Raw genomic sequence first — 18,961 nt, 5'->3', positions numbered from 1 at the left:
AAAGAGAGGATCCTCTTCCGACTTTATAGAAATAGCAGCAAATCCTGGACAATCAATCATGAACATTAAATCTGCTCAATCAGGAGCGTACTACACGAAGAAGATATTTGGCACTGGTTATTTCCAGATATCAACCGAATTTAGGTAATATTTTTCCCTTCTTCCCTTTATAGATTGTTAAGATGTGTCTCAGCTTCCAAATTCTGTATATTCTGGATGAAACCCCTTTTTGTCAGCCCGTAGGCACGCAACATGGATCAGGATCATGAACACGTCATTACAGTACAAGATTTTATTAATTATTTGGCACATCACTCTAGTTCAAGTTGCACAGCGAGCTATTCTTAAACACCTTCACTTACAGTTAGGGTTCTCCGAAACTTTCCTTCCCCACCATCTCGCTGGGAACTTCTTACAATGCAGATTCATGTGACGTTTTACCATTTTTACCATACGCGTTCGGCGTGAGGACGACGACGCGCGCATTTCCCTGCACCGACGGGACATCCGGTCCGTGGATGTAACGGCGCACAAAGCCGGCCATCAGGTCGGGCGAAACCGTCTTTGGATCCTGGCGTTCAAAGATCAGCACGGAACAGAGCAACGAAACCAGGATGGTAACGGCCGCCCCGAGGAATGTATACCACATGTAGGACACGCGGAACAGTGGGAAAATATCACTGAAACGATATCACAAGTACAAGGATGAGTGTTCAAGTCGAGCTGTGGACCGTTCTCTCGGGCCGACCGACCGTTCGGACTGTATACTTACTCCGTCGTGTACACGCTCGTACTGGTGGCGTTTGCCAATGAACGGTCAAACTCGTACGTGCAGCCATCAACGGACATTGGTTTGTGCGGGAACACTATCGTGCCGGTTGCCACCCAGTACTGGGCCTTCAGGCTCAGCCACGACATGAATATCACCCCGAAAATGCCACCGGTAAGTGCACTCTGAAATGGTTTACCGAATTAATTATTGCAAACATTCATGTTCTAGCTCCCCAACCTACCCTAGATTCGACCCACGGGATCAGTATGCCGATGGTAAACGTACCCAGCAGAGGGCCGTTCGTGATCGCTTCCAGGCTCATCGTCAGCTGCAGTACCGTGCCCATCTTTTCCACGACAAACACGAGCGCTGCACAAAGCGCACCGACGCCAACGACGACCGACCGCATGATCCAGTTGATCGTTCGCTGGGACAGTGGTTTGTGGACGAACGGTTTGACAAAGTCCTCCAGGATGACGGCCGACATCGAGTTGAGACAGGTGGAGAGCGAGCTGAGCGCCGCACTGAACACACCGGCCACGAACAGACCCGGCAGCCCGGGCAGATCCCGCAGAATGTCCATCACAAACAGCGGCAACAGTTGATCCTTGGCCCGGGCGAGCTGTACACGGGGAAAATACGATAGACAAGGTTATAAAAGGGAGCAGGGAGTGAAAGAGCGACGAGGACGCTTACCTTCGTCGTAAGAGGATCACAGTTTTGGTAGGTGGCATAAATCAACAGACCACAGTAGCTGCACAGCGACATGAGCAGACACACGCCAAACACAAAAATCCACAAAGCTCGCCGGCCGGCAGCGACCGACGGAAGCGACAGATACCGCTGTATCATATTCTGGCTGACGGCGTTCGTTTGCAGCCAGTACACGAACCCGCCGATCAGCTGCGACCAGAAGGTGTGCCGGGTGGTTGGATTGATGTCAAAACTGTCGAGTAGAACGAAACAAATAGACCAATTTCCTTGCAGTACAATGCAAAACACACTCACTTGGGCCGTTCCAGCCGTCCCGTATTCCACGCACTGCGGAACACGACATCCGATCCGCCCAGATCGATCGTACCCTTGACGGCGACCAGTACCAGCGCACCGAACATGGAAAACGTTTGCACCACATCGGTCCACACTACCGCTTTCAGGCCACCCTGTGGATGGGAATGGCAATAGCAATTACTCTGGGAACCGAGGACAGAACATGGAATTTGAAAGCGCCCCATAAACCTACCACACAGGTGTAGAACACGCAGACAATACAAACGATCGGCGTTATCACGTGTATGTTGACTCCGGTAACTGGACACGAAACACAGGACGGGACAGCACAACAACGCACAACGGAAACATAGAGCGTATGTTTGATAGGAAAGATACAACAGAAGGGAAGATTGAAACCACGGAATGGTTGGACGGAGTGAAGTTAACGGATAAATTACCTTGATTAAACGCTAACGCCGGCACGTAAATGACGATGGGAAGGTAGCCGATCTTCAAAGAAAAGCAGTCAAATTAATGATAAGGTAAGGGAGGTGAAATGGATAATCGTCCGTTATACTTACATTCATAATCGTAAACATTATCGAACCGAACATGCGTAACCGGCGGTCAAAACGTGTCTCCAGATACTGGAAAGAGTGAGTTGGTTAATTTTATGTTCTCATCATTCTTGCGTTACAACTTCCGGCCATGAAGTGCCGGATCTTACTTTACGACTGCATGCAAAATAAGGCCGCGTTAAGCCGTGTATTGGGGGAATTCCTTGGGCCAAATCTTCCCATTGCACATCGTAAAACCCGTCATCCATCATACATTCGGACCACTTGGACCACGGTTCAAATTAGCCCCCAACCCTCACGTCCTCCCCGAAACCAGTCAAAATGGACCGGTAAATCTTCTACTAACGAAGCATGAAGCATCAGATTATCTTCACCACCACCACCACCACCCTGTCTCCCTCCCTTCCCTATCCACACACCACAAGTGGCTTAAAAACAATCAATCTAATTGAGTGCCAACTGCTCGTCGTGTGATGATGACGGGTGTCCTTCTCCCTCTCTGTCTCCGTGTCGGCATCGCGATTAAACCAGGGGACCGTAACGGATTTGTTTTCCCTTTTCCTCCGACGCACATGAACACTGCCAAACAAACGGACATACAATGCACGCGACGCGAAACATCGATCGATCGGTTGGTTGGCTTCTAACTGAAGATCGCCACAGAAACAGGGCGCAGTGACTGTGCGCAAATTCGAAAACACGGGCACACTTTCACTATTTCCGGCTTGGCACACGAGCATGTGTTCGTACTCAGGGCAATCGTAAGGGTGGTAGTATGCACAAACGGTCCTTTACTATTTCACTCTTTCCCCTCACAACAGTGTTGTTGCATTTTAGGGCACCGATAGAAGGGTGTGCATGCATCATAATCTAATGCAATTCACGATCATTTGAACTTATAACCACGTTGGGGCGTTCTGGATGGGAGTCGAGATAGTTCTGGGCGTTCGGTTAGGGTCGCTACACTTCCCCACCGGCACCGTTCCTCCCCACCGGCACCGGGGGGCGAGTGGGTTGCAATTGGCGCGCAATCCGTAATACACGAAAATGGGTATAAATTTAAATTTGATTCAATTAGGTAATCGCCGGGCGGGAAATTGGGGTTTGGGAAAGGCACACATGACACACCACCCGGTACACTGGCTTATTCATCGAACCCTTCGTCACTGTGCAGAGCGTGAAAGGACGCTTTATTTAAAACGCTTTACCACCTACCTCGTACGTGGATGTGATGTTGAGCTTGTGAAACACCGGCAGATAGATGAAGCCCATCACGAAGCCCATCAGCGTTACGCCGAGCGCCACATACACGTACTGAATGCCGAACGAATACACCTCCGTCGGTAGCCCGAGCAGGGTGATGCCGGAAATGAAGCTGGAATACAACACGACATGCACACGTGAGCGTTCGATCACAACCGTGTTCCCCTCGTTGTCGTCACTCACCTAGCGATGAGGGAAAGGGCGATCGGGAAGACCATCATTGTCCGGCCACCCATCAGATACTCGGACTCGGTGTTGGGTTTCCGTTGCACAAAACCGAAGTAGACGCCTATCAGGATGCAGAGCATCAGCATCGACACGAACACCAGGTAGTCCGGCCAGGCGAACCACCTCATGTGCTCCACAATGTCCTCCAAATCCGTTGCCATGATCTTCGCCTTTGATCGCCGTGGTTCGTGTATCGGGAAGGAAGAGCACCTGCGCGAACAATCACCCCAAGCGACACGCCAGGACGATGGGCGTTTTACTCATGTACACAGACACAAAAACACACAAACCACCGATACTATCGATTAAGGGGAGGGAAAGAAAGTACTACCGTATCGGTTTCGGAAGCTGCTACACCACCGGTGGACATCAGATGCGCGTCAGAAACGTGTTCGTGATAAAGGAACAATCCTTTATCTATCCGCCGTGGCGCAGCGAATGTTCGATCCTCGCCCGCGAACAGCTGGCAACTGCCGAGCGGGATCCCGTTTGAACATCGCGGAACCACCACCAATCGACGGTGATGCGGTAAACGGCTTACCCAACTCACAACTACGAATTCACCTCCACCGACCAAACAGGGGGGGGCGAGAGAAACTACTAAAGTGGTGTGTACGATCGTTGCCCCCTTCGAAGGCACACGGCCACGGGCAATATAATCTGGCAGCCGTCATGGGTTGTGGACAGGGGGGGGGGGGGGGGGGGGGGGGAATAAGGGACATGTCTGTCCTGGCGAGCGGTAGCGACAGCAGTTGAAGATTGTCCTAATAAACTGACTTTGCCCTGATTTGCTCAGCGCTGGCACGTGTTGCCATGGATACCGGGTTCTTCAAAATGGTCTTCGATGAAAGTAGTAAGTGGCTTCAAGCCACCCATACATTTGTAGACTAAGGATACACACTTTACAATTGTTTTAGAGAATGTTTTTATGTACTTTCTAACGTGTATGCTTGTATGGGGTCCCGTGGTACAGTCGTCAACTCGTACGACTCAATAACATGCCCATTATTGGTTCAAGCCTAGAATAGGCCGTCCTCTATCGTAGCATGGATTTTGACTATCTCAGGCTACAATCAGGCTGTGTGGTAATGAACTAAGTCTTGAAAGCCTGTATTATTGGGCCCGGGACATGTCCACGTAGGACGACGTTGCGCCAAATAGAAGAAAAAGAAGAACTTGTATGCTATATCTGTTGTTTATGCACCCTTCACAATTAACCCTGCATAAAACTGCAGCACACCCTCACCCGGAGAAAGGGGTCTGATTGTTTTGTTTCGGACTTCTACCTCGGACCCGTCCACCAATGTGTGACGAGCGCGCAGTTAAGTACATAAACGGATTTAGTTTAACTTGAATGAATTACGTCCAATTGTGTGTGACGTCCCGCCACATCGAGCCAGCAAAAGTGTGTCCCTTCGCCTTCCCACCTCCCAAAAGCCCTGTACAACACAACCCGGTCGTTCTTTCGCTGCTATGCATGTGGTTGTTTGGTCTACTGCGGGATGCTGCTGCTAGTTGTAACGGTTTTTGTGTGCCCCACATCGCTCCTGTAAACGGTTGCCAGCCATACAATGTTGTTTGAACCTGAGCGATGCCAGAACAGGCGGTACATTCGCCTTCCCCCATTACTTGAAGGTCAAGGTTTGTCCCGGCCGCTGAGACCAGCCCGGAACGGCGGCGCGCAGGTGGAAATATCGATAGTTAATGGTCCAATTTGCCGAGGAATGCACCCAAGCTGCTGCAGCGTGTTTCGTGAATGAAGCTAAAATTATACCGCGCGTTCTGCAACGTAGTTCGTATGTGCGGGTAGTGTTTTTCCTGTCCGTTACCACCAACACTACCATTTATCTGTAGCCCCGACAGCGACAATTCTCATTCAAATTTCGTCTCCTTCTCACGTTGCAAGTGCAGTGCAACGCGCCAAAGGTTTGGCCACGTGCCCACAATCTATTGGCGTGGAATGTCGGTGTGAGGAAATTCACTTTCAGTCTCAAACCAGTCAGAACCATCGCGGCACACCAGGTGTGAGGAAGTGAAAAAAACAGTACGAAACACCCGTTGGTTTTGGGTTTTGCGGTTTACAACCAACGCTCATTATATTCTAGTAATTCATACTTGTTGTGTGGTTTTATCTCGTTATTTGTTTGTTACATTTGTGTGAATCGTGGTCGCCTGTTGTTAGCGTTGCTTCGGTTTCAAAAATATATATGTATTGCCTCTTTCGTATTCCGGTGTCACCTACCAAGCCCGCTGCTGATCGTGGTGGCCTAGCCGGGCGGCGCTGGGGCTGCTTCCTTGCGGTTCGCCATCCCGCTGCACTTTCGGGACGTTCGACGAGGAAGAACTGTCGGTGGCTAAACTGTCCACCGCGTTTAGGCTACGTTCGTCCGCGTCCTCCTCCTGTACACCCGCCGCCACATCCTCCTCTTCCTCCTCCTCCTCGTCCTCATCCGGGAATACACCGTTGGAGTTCAGCAGCGTGGATGACGGTTGCGAAAGAGTCGAGTTAGAATCGTCACTATCGTAGGTGAGTTGAAGCGAAGCAAAATCACGCTCAGTTGCCGGCTCGCTGTCTAGCAATGAACCGACGCCGCCACCCTCCTGATCGGCACCGTACGCCAGAAGCGTCGTTTGGTTGTGGGCAGTTTTAAACTCGGTCGATCCGCCCGACATAGTGTCATCGCTTCCCGGCACCCATCGACCATCCGTCGGTTGTACTGGTTGTTGTAGAATGGATTTGTACTGCGTCGTTGTGTAGGGCGAACCGCCCGTCATAGTAGTGCCCGTGTCACCGCCGTTGGTGGCTTGCGACTGTACGTTGGAGTAGAATCGCGTCGATGTTGCGGGATTATCGGTATTGGCCAGGCCGCTGTACTTGCGGCTGCCATTGGTGTATGAGTTGTTCGAGTTGCTCGTGTACGATCGGCTCGAGTACGTGGCCGAGGTGGAGGGCGAGGAATTGAGGCTGATGCCCGCAATCGTCAAATCTTCCACATTTACTCTCCCCTCTACGGCCCGTATTTCCAGTCTGGAGATAAAGCAAATTGTTCATTCAATGGTCCCCTCCCAGTGCAGTTGATGATGTTGTTTGTCGCTTACCGTTTGTAGTTGTGATCGACCGACCACAGCTGCGGCAGGTGCTTGGGACGCATGGTTTGGAGGAAATTTTCGCGCCATCTACGCTCCAGCTGCATCAAGCCGCCCGGCGTCTTCTTGTAGTGCTCCACCACGCGCTCCCCGTGCGCACAGTACAGCTCATTGCGTACCGACACGTCGATGTTGCTGTACTCCTCGAGCAGTGCCGGCGTAAGCTCCGTGATTTGTGGCTCATTCGGAGCCTCGGACGACGCGTCACCCTCACTTCCCAGACTGTTCAGCAGCGTAAGCAGTCTCTGCTCAAGCTCCTGCTTGCGTTCCGGTGGAATCTTGGCGGCAAAGTTCAGCAGGGCTCGGGCCGCTTTCCGAATTTCGGCCATCGACTCGAGCCGGATCTCCTTCGTACCGTTCTTCTGGCCGGGCAGGGGTGCATTGCAAAGTTCGGCCAGCTCCTGGCGCAGACGTTCGTCGTACATGCTGCTCCGCTGATGACAGTCGGCACACAGCAGCAGCACATCGTGTGAGACGTGCTCCTTCATTACCACTGAAAAGAAGGCGAGTAAAACGATAACTTAAGCTTCTCCTCCCACCCAAATAAGCAACATCCGCGCACACATACCAGGAAAATGTTTACGATAGTCACGCGGGACTATATTTTTACGATTGAAGCTTGAATTCGCCCCGCACACCACGCATATGTTTTCCTTCGCCTGTAGATAATATTTGCCGGCCTCGTCCACGGCCCGACCGGCCGGCTCAAAGCGCAACCGGACGGTGTACGGATTCTCACACACAAGATCGCCTAGCTTTCGCTGAACATACCATTCCGCCTTGCGGCGATCGCACGTGCACAGCAACTCACCGTCCGGAGCCTGCATCAAACAGTTGTGGTACAGTGGCTTCGTGCGCGTCGAATGGTAACGTTTGTTCCCTTTTTGATTACTAAAAAAAACGATAAATGGAAGGAGTAGAATGAAGTATTGGACGTCTTTCGTTGCCACTGAAAATGACGATCTTGTGCTTTTACTTACTTTTGTGGTGCGAGGAGCTTCTTGGATTTGGAGCTTCCGCCCGATTTCGCTTTGCGATTGTTGTGCGGCTGATCCATGAAGCAGTCCATCTCCTCCAGAACTTGCTCCAGTACAACCTTGCGGCTTGTCCATGGGTAGCTAGAGGGTAAAGCAATACGGCTCGTAAAGGATCATCGCCCGACAAGATAAAACGTTAAAAAAAGAATGCACTTACTGAGGGACTAGTTTGTAGGAGAGCTTTTTAAACATCTCCACTGCCACATGGGCATCACTGGCGGCGTACTTAATCTGTCGATCGGACAGCTCCGGCGACTCCCAATCGGAGCAGCGGACTTTCCAATGCTTGTCCAGCGTGAGCCCGAGCACCTCGTTGGCCAGTCGCGCTATTCCGAGCGGTTCCAGTCCTGCCCGTTCGGCCATGTAGCGCAAATCGAGCGTGCTCTCCACCTTCAGCCGGTAATCTTCGCGCAGGACGCGAGCGTCCTCGTACGGAGAAACGCCGACCTTGATAATATTGTCGTCATTCAGCAGGTCGTACAGCTCCTGCGGTATCCTGTTGATCATGCACAGCCGTATCAGCGCGCAGAGGCCACGATGTGAGGCAAGCTGCAGCAGCGCCACCGGGCGCCGCTTGCCCTGATTGCTCACCCACTCACAGTCGAACCCCAGCACATTGTACTCCTGACAGTGTCTGTGGGAAATGGTGGCCGATTAGCGATGAGCTTGCCAATGGCACGGCAACCAACCGGCCGATCGATACGTACCTTTGCAGCTTCTCCACTATCATGCGACAGTCGTCGGCCGTGTTGATGATGTGTACCTGCTGGCCACGGAGCGGATCCCGCTGGTTCAGTGCCTTCAGCCGGCTCATGATGCCCCGACGGTAGCGCGAAAGTACGAACAGTACACCGACACCAACGGCTGCTATGACGGCAGTAGAGACCACGGTTTTCTCACGCTGAGTCAACATTTATAACACCCCCAGGTCGGTCAGCGGACCGCCAACGTTCCCAACATGAAGGCAGGATTTTCTTCTCCTTCGCTAGTTTGTAGTCGATTATTCAGCACTTGGTGTCGCAGTGTTCGCAGGCGCTGCGAATGGTCGCCTGCTCTCTTTTAACATCAAAAACAAACCAAGGATGGCCCGGAGGTCGGGAAAATAAATCAATCACCCCAAGAAAAGAGCAGCAAGACGGGGCCGCTTTCTTGTCTGGCACGATTTTCTTCCACAGTCACCAGTGCGTAGAGAAAGCAAATCTTGTGCGCAGCTCATGGGATTTCGTGCGTATGTGGGTATGTGTGTATTGTTGTGACAGTGCAGGAACGTCAAATGTGCTCTATCGCTGGAGATCCATCAGGGCACTAGGGGAACAGAAAATTTCTAAAAAAAACGCTTTTAATACACAATAAGAAGCTGTAAATTGAAGGAAAATTGACTTATCTGATATTTACTACTTTTTCATACCGAAAATCCCTATTTATGGCGTGAGTATTCAAAAAAATGTAAATTGATGAAATTGGTGTTTCGGACACATCTTCTATAAGTACCTTGTGTGACATCCGTCAAGCTGTCAAAGTCCGGCTGCCCGTCAAAGCGGACCTCGTTCGGTGCTGTCAGCCCGCTGGGAGCTCTTTTCGTCGCAACTTTTCGTTCGGTTCAGACGCCATTAAACATGGGTAAACCACGTGGAATTCGTACCGCTCGCAAACACATCCGCCACCGGCGCGACCAGCGCTGGGCGGACAAGGACTACAAGAAGGCCCATTTGGGCACCCGCTGGAAGTCCAACCCGTTCGCCGGAGCGTCCCACGCCAAGGGAATCGTGCTCGAGAAGGTGGGCGTCGAAGCCAAGCAGCCGAACTCCGCCATCCGCAAGTGCGTCCGTGTGCAGCTCATCAAGAACGGCAAGAAGATCACCGCGTTCGTGCCCCGGGACGGTTGCCTCAACTACATCGAGGAGAACGACGAGGTGCTGGTTGCCGGTTTCGGTCGTAAGGGTCACGCCGTCGGTGATATTCCCGGAGTCCGCTTCAAGGTGGTGAAGGTGGCCAACGTTTCGCTGTTGGCGCTGTACAAGGAGAAGAAGGAGCGCCCGCGTTCGTAAGCGCTACTTGGTGTGGAGTTGCGATGGTCCAGCTGGTGCGGTTCTGATGGTTGCTGATGGCCATCGAATACCCATTTCGGAGACATCGGAGACGGGACAAGGGTTCGATTAATGTAAGCCGAGTGCGAAACGGAAGAAATACAAGCTACCTGGAAGGATCTTGTACCCCTTAAACAATGTGTAGTGTGTGTATGTGTATGGTTTTGTTCGGCGCTGTTACATTGAGAAAGTTGTTTATTTTTAGGATTGGACTGATACGAGCGGATCAATTTTGGCGGCTTTCAATGGAAATCACCACCCTTGTTAATTAATCAACGATCTATGGGAGTGTGGGATTACACGAAGCCGGCAGTATTGGGAGAGAACCATCGAAGCAACAAGAAGTTAATTTCCCTGTCATCATGGGATATGATGGCTTTAATTCGCTCATTTCGAGCTGTTGAATGTAGACAAGTAAAGCAATAATTGCCAATACAAAACATTATCGACGGTTTATGAGTATGTAGACAGATAGAGCGCTAGAGTTTACGGCGAAGCTTCTTGTACGATAAGTTTTTATATTTGAGTTTGTCTATGGAAACGGTTCTCTTCATCTATAAGTAGCATATTGGGCATAACATACTTATGTTAAAAGTCTGAATTGCTGAAACAGAAGGCATTTTATCGTAGAGGACATATTCTAGTTTTGTTGTTATGGAGCTATTCTGCTACGTTCCAATAAAACCAATTGGTAATTCTGGCCAAAAAAATAAACAAAACTCCCACTGTATCGATTATCTTGAAACCCCAAATAGTGTTTATTATTTACTTGACTATCACGGTGTATGAGGCAAACCAAGGTGTATCGAATGGAAGTCGTTTGTCATGTTAATTTGTTTTCTTCTATGCAAAGAAATAAAATATAAATGGACCTATTGCATCATTAGGAAATATTTAAAATTCTCGCACTTATTTCAATTTGCCTTCAATATCCCGATGCTAGCATAAATACGCGTAAAATCCCCAAAAAATAAAATTGTCAACTTCAGGCAGACCCGATAGCGATCCCACTGTCCACAGGGACTACGTGTCATGGTGTGTGTATTTTCTTCGTCGCCACGTCGCATTTGCTTGTTTCATTTTCGGCATTTTCACAACGAACACAAGAGCGTAGACCAAATAAATCAGGACCGTCTATTTATCGCGCAAGTGTTCCCAGCATCCAGTCAGTTGCAGTAAGTGCTCTTCCTCGGCAAGCAAACAACTCCAGTCGTACATACTCACGTTAGTGTTACCGATTATTGTGTGCTGTAAGCAAACGTGAACAGTTTACTCTTCATGCCCCCATCAAACACGTAGTAGGCCCACTTTCGCCCCCGTTCGGTTGGATTGCCATTCCCTTTCGCAAACATTCACTTCTGTTCCGTGGACTTTCCATTTATTTGTACGGTGCACATTTAATACCATCGTGTCTAGCGCGCCACGTCGTTGCTGTGTTTGTCCTACAACAAGAAAATAGATCGAACAAAAAAAAGTGCGTTGTAGTAAACCAGGGTGTCTGATGAACGCGGGTGAAAGTGGGAGCGATAGAATCATCTGGATGCGTGTGGCGTGTTTCCCTCCCCATCAGCATTGATACGTTAGAGTTTTCCATTTTTGCAACGTTTACTGATGTGTGCTTGTATCGTTTTTTTCCATACAGTAACAATCCATAGCCTACCTGCTTGCTGCTGCTGAAACTGAAGCGCCTCAGCAACGCACAAAACATTTCCTGATTTAGGTAAGTGGTCACCCCTCATTGCATACACCATCCCGACCTAATGCTAATGTTGTACCGTCTTCCTTTTCCCCGTGCAGTGTTCACAGCCGAAAAAACCTCACAGCAAAAAACAGAAAGATGGCCCCGCAGCAGCGAATCCGCATTGCCAACGAGAAGGCCAGCAAGAACATCACGATGCGTGGCAACGTGCCCAAATCGTCCAAGAACACCGAGGAAAAGTACCCGGTCGGACCGTGGCTGCTGGCCCTGTTCATCTTTGTCGTGTGCGGCTCGGCGATATTCCAGATCATTCAGTCGATTCGCATAGCATAAGAGGAGGTGGAGGAGGAGAAAGGCTAACGAGATCTGCTGCCAGACGCTAACAACAACTACAACAACAACAACACAACCATCGTCTTGATCACAAAGGGAACCAATCGCCGCCCGCCTCCGTTCGTGTACTGTCCCGGAAAATTTTGTTTTGTTTTCTTTTTTTTGTGGTGGAGAAAAGCGCATATTGCTTTTCCCACTGTTGTAGTCTTTTTCTTTTGCATTCGTTTCGATTTTCCGCTCCCTCAAGTTTGCTACACAACCCCCTTCCTTTTCTCCTTAATTGTAGCTAAGACGAGAGGGAAATCGGATCGAATGAGGTGTAAATGTAACGTTTTTTGCTTTTAAGTGTACGTGTCTACGAGGCGTCATTTCCAAGACCGCTTGATATATAATGTTTCTTTTTTTTGTGTGCGTGTGTGTACGCTTTTCCCAGCCTGTGTTTGTAAAATATTGTGATCGTGACTTTATATGTTTTGGAAGTAAATCTTCCACGCACTGACTGAAACTGTTTAGTTTGCTTTTGCCACCTTTTGTTTTGCGGGTTTGGATGACGTAGTTGGCCTTGTAGCGGCGCGACGCGTGAGTCGCAAAACCACGCGAAATGTCGTCCCGCCTAGCGTACACACCATAGTTAATTGCATCGAAAGTAGGACGGGGTGGTAAGCACCTTCCAATTCCAGCTATGCTTTTATGATTCTACCCTGTCTAAAACTGTCGGGAGGACGATGTTTCATGATCTTTCGCACAATACAACACCCCGTACGGTCGGTCGGGTGGCGCGTAACCGTCAGACGCCACACTCAGTAGACGACGATGCAGTTTTTCCAATCTCTAGAACCTTCTGTTTGCACACGTGTTAAGAAAAAAGTGGGAGATAACAGGTGAGAAACACATGTGTATGTGTGTGTGTCTGTGAGTGTGTGGGAAGCGTGCAATCAATGAGTGTGTAAACAACGCAAATGCCTCAACCGATCTGCGCGATCCTCTCTAGCCTAAGCCGAATCTAATCGAATGCGCATCGAATCAGCTTACAAGATACTTGCGATACAAGGAGAGAAAGGTGCAGGGAAAGGAGACAGAAAACCACGCTCTAGACACAAGGGGAGGAGACAGCTGTTTCCGAACCTTCTAAAGACCAAACAAGAAATGTGTTGCTTTTCTTGACCAACGTGTTAAAACGTTTACGGCCGGCGCGGAGCAAACCCATGTATGTTGGGGGGTGGATAGAGCATAAATAATGAAGAAAATACTTTAACAAAAAAATAGTAAAAAAGAAACACTCACAACACAAAACAAACAAACAATGGCCCCCCACTCAGACAACTTCATTCTTTTTTTTTTGTCTTGCGTATTCTTTCAAATGCGGAACGCGATGCGAAAAACAGTCGCAAAAGGGAAATTGCAGTATATACACATTAAGTGAAGTGTGGGAAGAAAGAGAGAGAGAGAGAGAGCACTACTTCAACTGACAAAAACACTGATTTGGTGAAAATTATATATTATCAATGTGAAACAAAATAACTTATATGCCTAAAAGTTGTGTTTTTTTAATCAACCTCGCTTCGTCCGCCTCTGAAAGTCATCCGAAATGGTAGAATATGTAATGTCCCCCCTCCAGGAATTTGGGTTATAGATGATCGAAAGTGTGTATCCTACATCAAACCGCCTGTATCAACAACGTGTGTAGTAACTGCGTTTCAAATATGTTTGGATCTAGGCGGAGGTGTTGTGTACTGATGGCGCAGTTGCTCCACAACGTGGCCACTCCGTTATCTCCCAACCGTGTCGTTGACATTGAGAAAACATTCGAGAGTTTCAAGTAGGTGCGCGAGGGGGATGATGGACTGGGCAGCAACAGGAATGACCACCGGGTGGTGGTGGTGGTGGTGATTATTGCCGGCCGGGGAATTGCGCTGATAGCAGGTTGAGAACCTCATATCTGTTACGTCGTATACACCACACACTATCGTAATTGGCAATGATTGGTTATTTTGGTCTTCAAGTTCGCCCCTGTTGCCAAAATGGTTCAAGCCATTACCAAAAGTGTGAAATAATATGTGGTTAATAGCAGGAGTGTATGTTGATATCCATATTAAATTGTTAATAAGAATTTTCGTAATAATCCTAAACCACGTGTAATCAGTAAAGAATGCGCACTCAACGAATTCAAGTTTTCAGTCGTAGATTGTGTTTATATAGCGCTTTGAGCGGCTCTCCTCACATGTCCTCGATAGTATAGTGGTCAGTATCCCCGCCTGTCACGCGGGAGACCGGGGTTCGATTCCCCGTCGGGGAGGCGATTCTTTTTTTCTCCGTTTCCTTTTACACAACTTTTTTTTTACAAACAGCTTTCTTACCGTACCGAAATAAAACATTAATCACCAGCTCCTTGCAGTATTATATCGCTCCCTTTCTCGGCCACCGCAATCACAACCGAGTTCGGCGTACCGGACACGGGTGCGGGGAAAATGCTTGCATCCACCACTCGTAATCCTTTCACTCCGTTGACTCTGCAATGAAAAAACACATGAAAATTTCACTCTAATTTATTCCGTTTTCGCATACTAACCTTAGCTGATTGTCAATCACAGCCTCGTCGTGCAGTCCGATCGCTGCCGTCCCACCCGGATGATGCCCGGTCAGTGCCGAGGTACGGAGGATGCACTCCAAAAACCGATCCGACGGTTCCTCCTGCGACCCATCCACCGGTGGACCAAAGTTTGAACATCGTTTCACGTTTGGCCAGTGCAGATGGGCCCCGATCCGACGGAACGCCGCCGTGCGTACCGTTCGAGCGGCCAGTCGGATCGCCCCGATCATACACTCGATGTCGGTCCGATCCTTCAGATAGTTGGGATTGAAGAACGGTTCACTGTCGATGTGTCGATCGCGGAGGAAAATTGCGCCCCGGCTGGCCGGTTGATGGCAGGTGCTCAGAAACAGGAAACCCTCCTGGCTGGTGTTTTGGTAGGAGGGGAAAAACGCTCGAAACGTGTCCTGCTTCATGTTGGACACGTGGCGCAACGCTTGCTCGTCGACACTGCCCATCCCGAAGAGGATGATACCGAACCGACCACCGCGAGGGCTACCAATGCCGGCGATGGCGGTCGTGGCCAGTACACCCTGACCGTGCTGGAGGTACTGGCTGATCGTATCCACCGAAAGGACCTTATCCATCGTTACGCTGGCCGTGGCGTTGATGCTGACGAACAGTGGTAGATTGAGGTGATCGAAATAGTTGTTGCCCACGAGCGGGGAATCGTGCACCAGAGCGATACCGTGTCGCTTGAGCTCCAGTTTCGGCCCAATGCCGGACAGTTTCAGCAGCTGTGGTGTATGCAGTGCCCCTGCGCTGAGAATCACCTCCTGCTTAGCGGCAATGGTAACTGATTGTGCATTGGGACCGTTTCCAGTGGCTTGCTGTACGAGGATGCCCTTCGTTCGATTGGTTTCATCGAACAGAACCTTTGCAACGGACGTGGAGGTAAGAATGGTCAGATTGGGTCGTCGGAAGGCGGGACGAAGGTAAGCATGGTAGCTACTCCAACGGATTCCGTTCCGGATGGTGTACCGGGCGGGTTTGAAAAGATACTCCGAGCCAAGCTCTAGCGGTGCCTCGGTGAACACTTTCGCTAGTAGCGAGTCCCGTGTGTCCACCTCGGTTATGTACAAACCTTCCGCTGTTGGGTGGATTTGGGTAGTTTTCCTCGAACAAAAGCTAATGCTTCCACCGTGCTTGTCACTGTCCGATAAAATTGAGGCGTAGTGGTTGTTGGTCTGAGAGAATAAGGATGAAAGTAACTTATTTACGGCATTTAAAGTATTTGATTTAGCTTACCTCATACAGCTCTTCGCCAGTCAGTTGCTGATTGCATTCACTCGTCTCATCCTCGTCCTCCCGTTCACCATCCACCGCACGGTTCAGCTTATCCAGATAAGGTTTCATCGCGTGCCAGCTCCAATCACGTGCACCTAGCCGCTCCCAACGGTCAAAATCCTCCCGTATGCCCGTGAAATGCAACATGTAGTTAATTTGTCCCGAGCCGCCCAGTCCTTTGCCGCGTGGTAGCAGTTGTTGCTGTAACCACGGTCCAAGCGTTAATTAATGACCAAAATGCCCGGGTTCACTTGCACACTTACATTGTTCCCTAGACCGTGGGAGGAGTATTTCTGTGGTGTCGTCCGGAAAGCCCAATCGTACTTTGTACCCTGCATGGCCGTGCTGATCAGGGGGATGATGGAAGCGGCCCCAAACGTATCACCAGCTTCCACCAGCAGCACGGTTACGTTCGGATTTTCGGACAGCCGATTGGCCAACACACATCCCGCAGTTCCAGCACCGACTGGAGGGAAAGGATTGCCGTTAGCGACCTAAAACCTATTCACACAGCCTGCTACTACCTGTCTTACCGATAATGTAATCGAACGAACGATCTTGCAGTAGGCGTGGATCGCGGATTTGATTGGGAATAATTTCCACACCGAGCCATATCCACAGCGCAAGCAATGCACCACAACACAGTGCGGTCGTCACGAGTGAAGCAAGCACCAGTTTCTTCAGGCAACCCATTGTTCCCAGTTGTTCGCTTGATACTGACCCTGGAAGGGCGTTAGCGTATCGAAACTGCGTACGGAAAATCGATCGACCGATGGCGTTTTCCCTTTAATCCTATTACGTGCGAAAAACCCCGCGAGTGCGCTATTTTTACCTCAACCAACACATCTCTCTCGCTCTGTTGCTTCGGTTTGTTGAAACACCTTTATTGCTTCAACCGTTTACAATCGCACAGTGGCAAAGCATTTTTTTTACAACGATTTTCCTTACACACTAAATCCTTATCGAACGAGAAGCGGGAGCACACAGAACAAAACACTCTGCCGGCACTCTTCAGGCGCGAAGCATTTCCTCATCATCCGTAAGGTTGGCCGACTCTTCGAGCTGTTTCTCCAGCTTGCGGGCATCGACGTACTGGACCTCCTCCTCGCCCTCGCCGTCCTCCACATCCATGAGCAGGGCCGATTCCTGTGCTTCCTCCTTCGCCCGCCGCTCCTTCAATCCGATGGCGGGTGAGCGGATCAGTGAAATGTTCTTCTGCACGTCCACAATGTCGCGATGGATCTCGTGTTCGCGCGCCTTGCGCAGCCGCTCCATCACGAAGTGGCACTCGCGCCGGTGCTTGATTTCGTTGATCTTCTTCACCGCCTCGATCGTCTTGTTCCACAGCTCGCGATCGTACTTGACCGGGACATTGCGCCGCTTCTCGAACTCGAAGCTCGGGTCGACCGTCAGCTCCTTCGCGTTCGTCTTGCGGTACGCCTTGGTCCAGCGGATCTTGCGCGGGTTCTTCTTTTTGTTGAACGCACGGCGACACTTGGACCGACAGAATCGGAACACCTAACCGGGGTAGGGGGGAAAAAACAACAATGCCTGATTAGTGCACAAGAAGGAGGTAAACAAACCGAGAGCAGACTCCGCTTACCTTGCAGTCGTTGCGCACGAAAACCATCCCATGGCCGGGATAGATTTTGTTGGAGCAGAAGAAACACGTCTCGATACGCATTTTGGTGGCGTATTGGGGACGATTTTAACACAAACGTTGAAGAATTTGCTGTTGAAAGTTTCTATTTCAACATTTGTGCCGTCCGGAGCCGCGTGTTGTTGCTGTCAAAAAGAACGGTCTATAGATGAGCAGGTTGGTTAAAGCAAGGAGCGGGCGGCCATATTGAATAGAGAAGGTATCGTGAACCGACACGAAATGTTGCAAATGATACTGAAAAAATCCCTTTAATTTAACATATCTCATGTAATATGAGTGTGAAATGAGACGAAATGCTCTTTTTTCAATAATATTCCTAATTTTCCTCAAATTATCCCAAAGATTCGAAATAAATTTGTTGATTAGCGATACAACAACGCCATCTGTTGGTGGGTTTTGAAACCCTCATAATGAAGATTCAAATTGACCAGTAAACGTTTTCAAAGGTTATTTTAAAACTACCCACTACTAATGCTGCCTGGCGATACAGAACAAAGAAATCTATAATAAAGTCGTGCGTGAATGTGCGCGTGCCAAAGAACTCAAGAAGAACAAAAACAGTTTGCAAGCGTCACCGTCATTGGTGTTGGTAGAAGCTCGTGTGTCTCTGTCGATCGAACGTTGGGAAATTGGTTTAGTAACGTTAGTCCGAGAAGAGAGCGCCAACAGCAATCGAGATTAGACGCACAGAACCACGTTGATGCAAACCCCCGTGCTTGTCGCTGTGCGAACAACGCTTCAGTGCAGTCAAAGTGTCACAACTCCAAAGGTTCGTTCTCCAGCAGGATAATTAAAAAAAATGTAAACCCGTTCCTTTGTGCGTGAGAGTTTAATGCCCTTGGGCCATGAACTTGGGGCAGCCAGACCGTGTGCTCACTGTGTTGGTGTGTGAAAATTCCCTCGCCAAACGGGCAAGTATGAGCCCGTACACGTGCGTAATCAGTGCGCGTGAACAACGCGTTGGCCAACACCGAAGGTATCGATAAAATTAGCCAGCACCATTGGTCCGTCCCACCCGTGCCCGTACGCTAGTAGATGTGAATTGCATGTGCAGTGCGTGTACGTTGTGTTTGTTCGTACAAGTACCGCGCGCGCGTGTGTGCGTGCACTATGATGTGTGATGATGCGGGAAATGCGGCGGAAAATCCCGGAAATCAGTAGCAGTAGTTCTGTTTCGGTTTCGGGTAAATGTGTGCTAACGTAACGTGTCTTAACAGAGCAATATTGATCGTGGGGTAACTAGGCTGTTAGCGAGAAGCATAAATTTCATCTTCAGTGAGAAAATGC

General features: G+C 49.6%; 6 protein-coding genes and 1 non-coding gene across 11 annotated transcripts; 3 read left to right on the top strand and 4 right to left on the bottom strand.

The window, feature by feature from the left end:
• Positions 1-277: 277 nt before the first annotated feature.
• LOC1281626 (sodium-coupled monocarboxylate transporter 1) lies at positions 278-4,327 on the bottom strand. Of its 2 annotated transcripts, XM_321571.6 has the most exons (10): positions 3,790-4,327; positions 3,559-3,718; positions 2,347-2,412; positions 2,224-2,275; positions 2,016-2,083; positions 1,781-1,935; positions 1,469-1,718; positions 1,014-1,394; positions 773-954; positions 278-680 (listed from the first exon to the last, which is right to left on the bottom strand). In XM_321571.6, exons 1-10 carry the CDS (start codon positions 3,993-3,995, stop codon positions 413-415), a joined length of 1,788 nt encoding a protein of 595 aa, XP_321571.6. In that variant the 5' UTR covers positions 3,996-4,327; the 3' UTR covers positions 278-412. The 2 variants fall into 2 exon arrangements, with proteins under 2 accessions (XP_321571.6, XP_061505410.1); XM_061649426.1 differs by lacking the exons at positions 3,559-3,718; positions 3,790-4,327 and adding an exon at positions 2,493-2,673.
• Positions 4,328-5,896: 1,569 nt separating this feature from the next.
• On the bottom strand, positions 5,897-9,342 carry LOC1281627 (exonuclease 3'-5' domain-containing protein 2). The gene is made up of 6 exons (XM_321572.6): positions 8,726-9,342; positions 8,176-8,652; positions 7,962-8,099; positions 7,550-7,872; positions 6,934-7,474; positions 5,897-6,862 (listed from the first exon to the last, which is right to left on the bottom strand). Exons 1-6 carry the CDS (start codon positions 8,929-8,931, stop codon positions 6,073-6,075), a joined length of 2,475 nt encoding a protein of 824 aa, XP_321572.6. The 5' UTR covers positions 8,932-9,342; the 3' UTR covers positions 5,897-6,072.
• Positions 9,343-9,531: 189 nt separating this feature from the next.
• LOC11175684 (small ribosomal subunit protein uS12) lies at positions 9,532-10,243 on the top strand. Its single transcript, XM_003435821.2, has one exon. It carries the CDS (start codon positions 9,635-9,637, stop codon positions 10,064-10,066), a length of 432 nt encoding a protein of 143 aa, XP_003435869.1. The 5' UTR covers positions 9,532-9,634; the 3' UTR covers positions 10,067-10,243.
• Positions 10,244-10,902: 659 nt separating this feature from the next.
• Positions 10,903-13,673, top strand: LOC1281629 (stress-associated endoplasmic reticulum protein 2). Of its 4 annotated transcripts, none has more exons than XM_061646842.1 (3): positions 10,903-11,280; positions 11,748-11,825; positions 11,903-13,673. In XM_061646842.1, the coding sequence occupies exon 3, from the start codon at positions 11,943-11,945 to the stop codon at positions 12,135-12,137; it is 195 nt and encodes a 64-aa protein (XP_061502826.1). In that variant the 5' UTR covers positions 10,903-11,280; positions 11,748-11,825; positions 11,903-11,942; the 3' UTR covers positions 12,138-13,673. The 4 variants fall into 4 exon arrangements, with proteins under 4 accessions (XP_061502826.1, XP_003435867.1, XP_321574.1 ...); XM_003435819.2 differs by having other exon boundaries at positions 11,102-11,329; XM_321574.5 differs by having other exon boundaries at positions 11,123-11,355.
• On the bottom strand, positions 13,619-16,830 carry LOC1281631 (neither inactivation nor afterpotential protein G). The gene is made up of 5 exons (XM_551275.5): positions 16,548-16,830; positions 16,278-16,480; positions 15,976-16,215; positions 14,707-15,914; positions 13,619-14,647 (listed from the first exon to the last, which is right to left on the bottom strand). The coding sequence occupies exons 1-5, from the start codon at positions 16,705-16,707 to the stop codon at positions 14,512-14,514; spliced, it is 1,947 nt and encodes a 648-aa protein (XP_551275.5). The 5' UTR covers positions 16,708-16,830; the 3' UTR covers positions 13,619-14,511.
• On the top strand, positions 14,362-14,433 carry Trnad-guc (transfer RNA aspartic acid (anticodon GUC)). The gene has a single exon. It is a non-coding gene; the product is annotated as a tRNA-Asp (tRNA).
• Positions 16,831-16,877: 47 nt separating the features above from the next.
• Positions 16,878-17,840, bottom strand: LOC1281632 (probable ribosome biogenesis protein RLP24). The gene is made up of 2 exons (XM_321578.5): positions 17,618-17,840; positions 16,878-17,532 (listed from the first exon to the last, which is right to left on the bottom strand). The coding sequence occupies exons 1-2, from the start codon at positions 17,696-17,698 to the stop codon at positions 17,026-17,028; spliced, it is 588 nt and encodes a 195-aa protein (XP_321578.3). The 5' UTR covers positions 17,699-17,840; the 3' UTR covers positions 16,878-17,025.
• Between the last annotated feature and the right edge of the window lie 1,121 nt (positions 17,841-18,961).

The sequence above is a fragment of the Anopheles gambiae genome, chromosome 2 (assembly GCF_943734735.2).
Source record: "Anopheles gambiae chromosome 2, idAnoGambNW_F1_1, whole genome shotgun sequence".
Taxonomy (NCBI): domain Eukaryota; kingdom Metazoa; phylum Arthropoda; class Insecta; order Diptera; family Culicidae; genus Anopheles; species Anopheles gambiae.
The sequence above is the reverse complement of the archived record's forward strand: the minus strand, read 5'-3'. Positions and strand labels throughout refer to the sequence as shown.

Coding starts and splice junctions, on each gene's coding strand:
- LOC1281632 (XM_321578.5), bottom strand. CDS start 17,698: ATGCGTATCGAGACGTGTTTCTTCTGCTCCAACAAAATCTATCCCGGC. Junction 17,533..17,617: donor TCGTGCGCAACGACTGCAAG/GTAAGCGGAGTC, acceptor TACCCCGGTTAG/GTGTTCCGATTCTGTCGGTC.
- LOC1281631 (XM_551275.5), bottom strand. CDS start 16,707: ATGGGTTGCCTGAAGAAACTGGTGCTTGCTTCACTCGTGACGACCGCA. Junction 16,481..16,547: donor TTCGTTCGATTACATTATCG/GTAAGACAGGTA, acceptor CTTTCCCTCCAG/TCGGTGCTGGAACTGCGGGA. Junction 16,216..16,277: donor CCCACGGTCTAGGGAACAAT/GTAAGTGTGCAA, acceptor CCGTGGTTACAG/CAACAACTGCTACCACGCGG.
- LOC11175684 (XM_003435821.2), top strand. CDS start 9,635: ATGGGTAAACCACGTGGAATTCGTACCGCTCGCAAACACATCCGCCAC.
- LOC1281626 (XM_321571.6), bottom strand. CDS start 3,995: ATGGCAACGGATTTGGAGGACATTGTGGAGCACATGAGGTGGTTCGCC. Junction 3,719..3,789: donor GCCCTTTCCCTCATCGCTAG/GTGAGTGACGAC, acceptor GTTGTATTCCAG/CTTCATTTCCGGCATCACCC. Junction 1,395..1,468: donor GTGATCCTCTTACGACGAAG/GTAAGCGTCCTC, acceptor CCCCGTGTACAG/CTCGCCCGGGCCAAGGATCA.
- LOC1281629 (XM_061646842.1), top strand. CDS start 11,943: ATGGCCCCGCAGCAGCGAATCCGCATTGCCAACGAGAAGGCCAGCAAG.
- LOC1281627 (XM_321572.6), bottom strand. CDS start 8,931: ATGTTGACTCAGCGTGAGAAAACCGTGGTCTCTACTGCCGTCATAGCA. Junction 8,100..8,175: donor TCCTACAAACTAGTCCCTCA/GTAAGTGCATTC, acceptor TTTACCCTCTAG/CTACCCATGGACAAGCCGCA. Junction 7,475..7,549: donor CTATCGTAAACATTTTCCTG/GTATGTGTGCGC, acceptor CCTTCTTTTCAG/TGGTAATGAAGGAGCACGTC.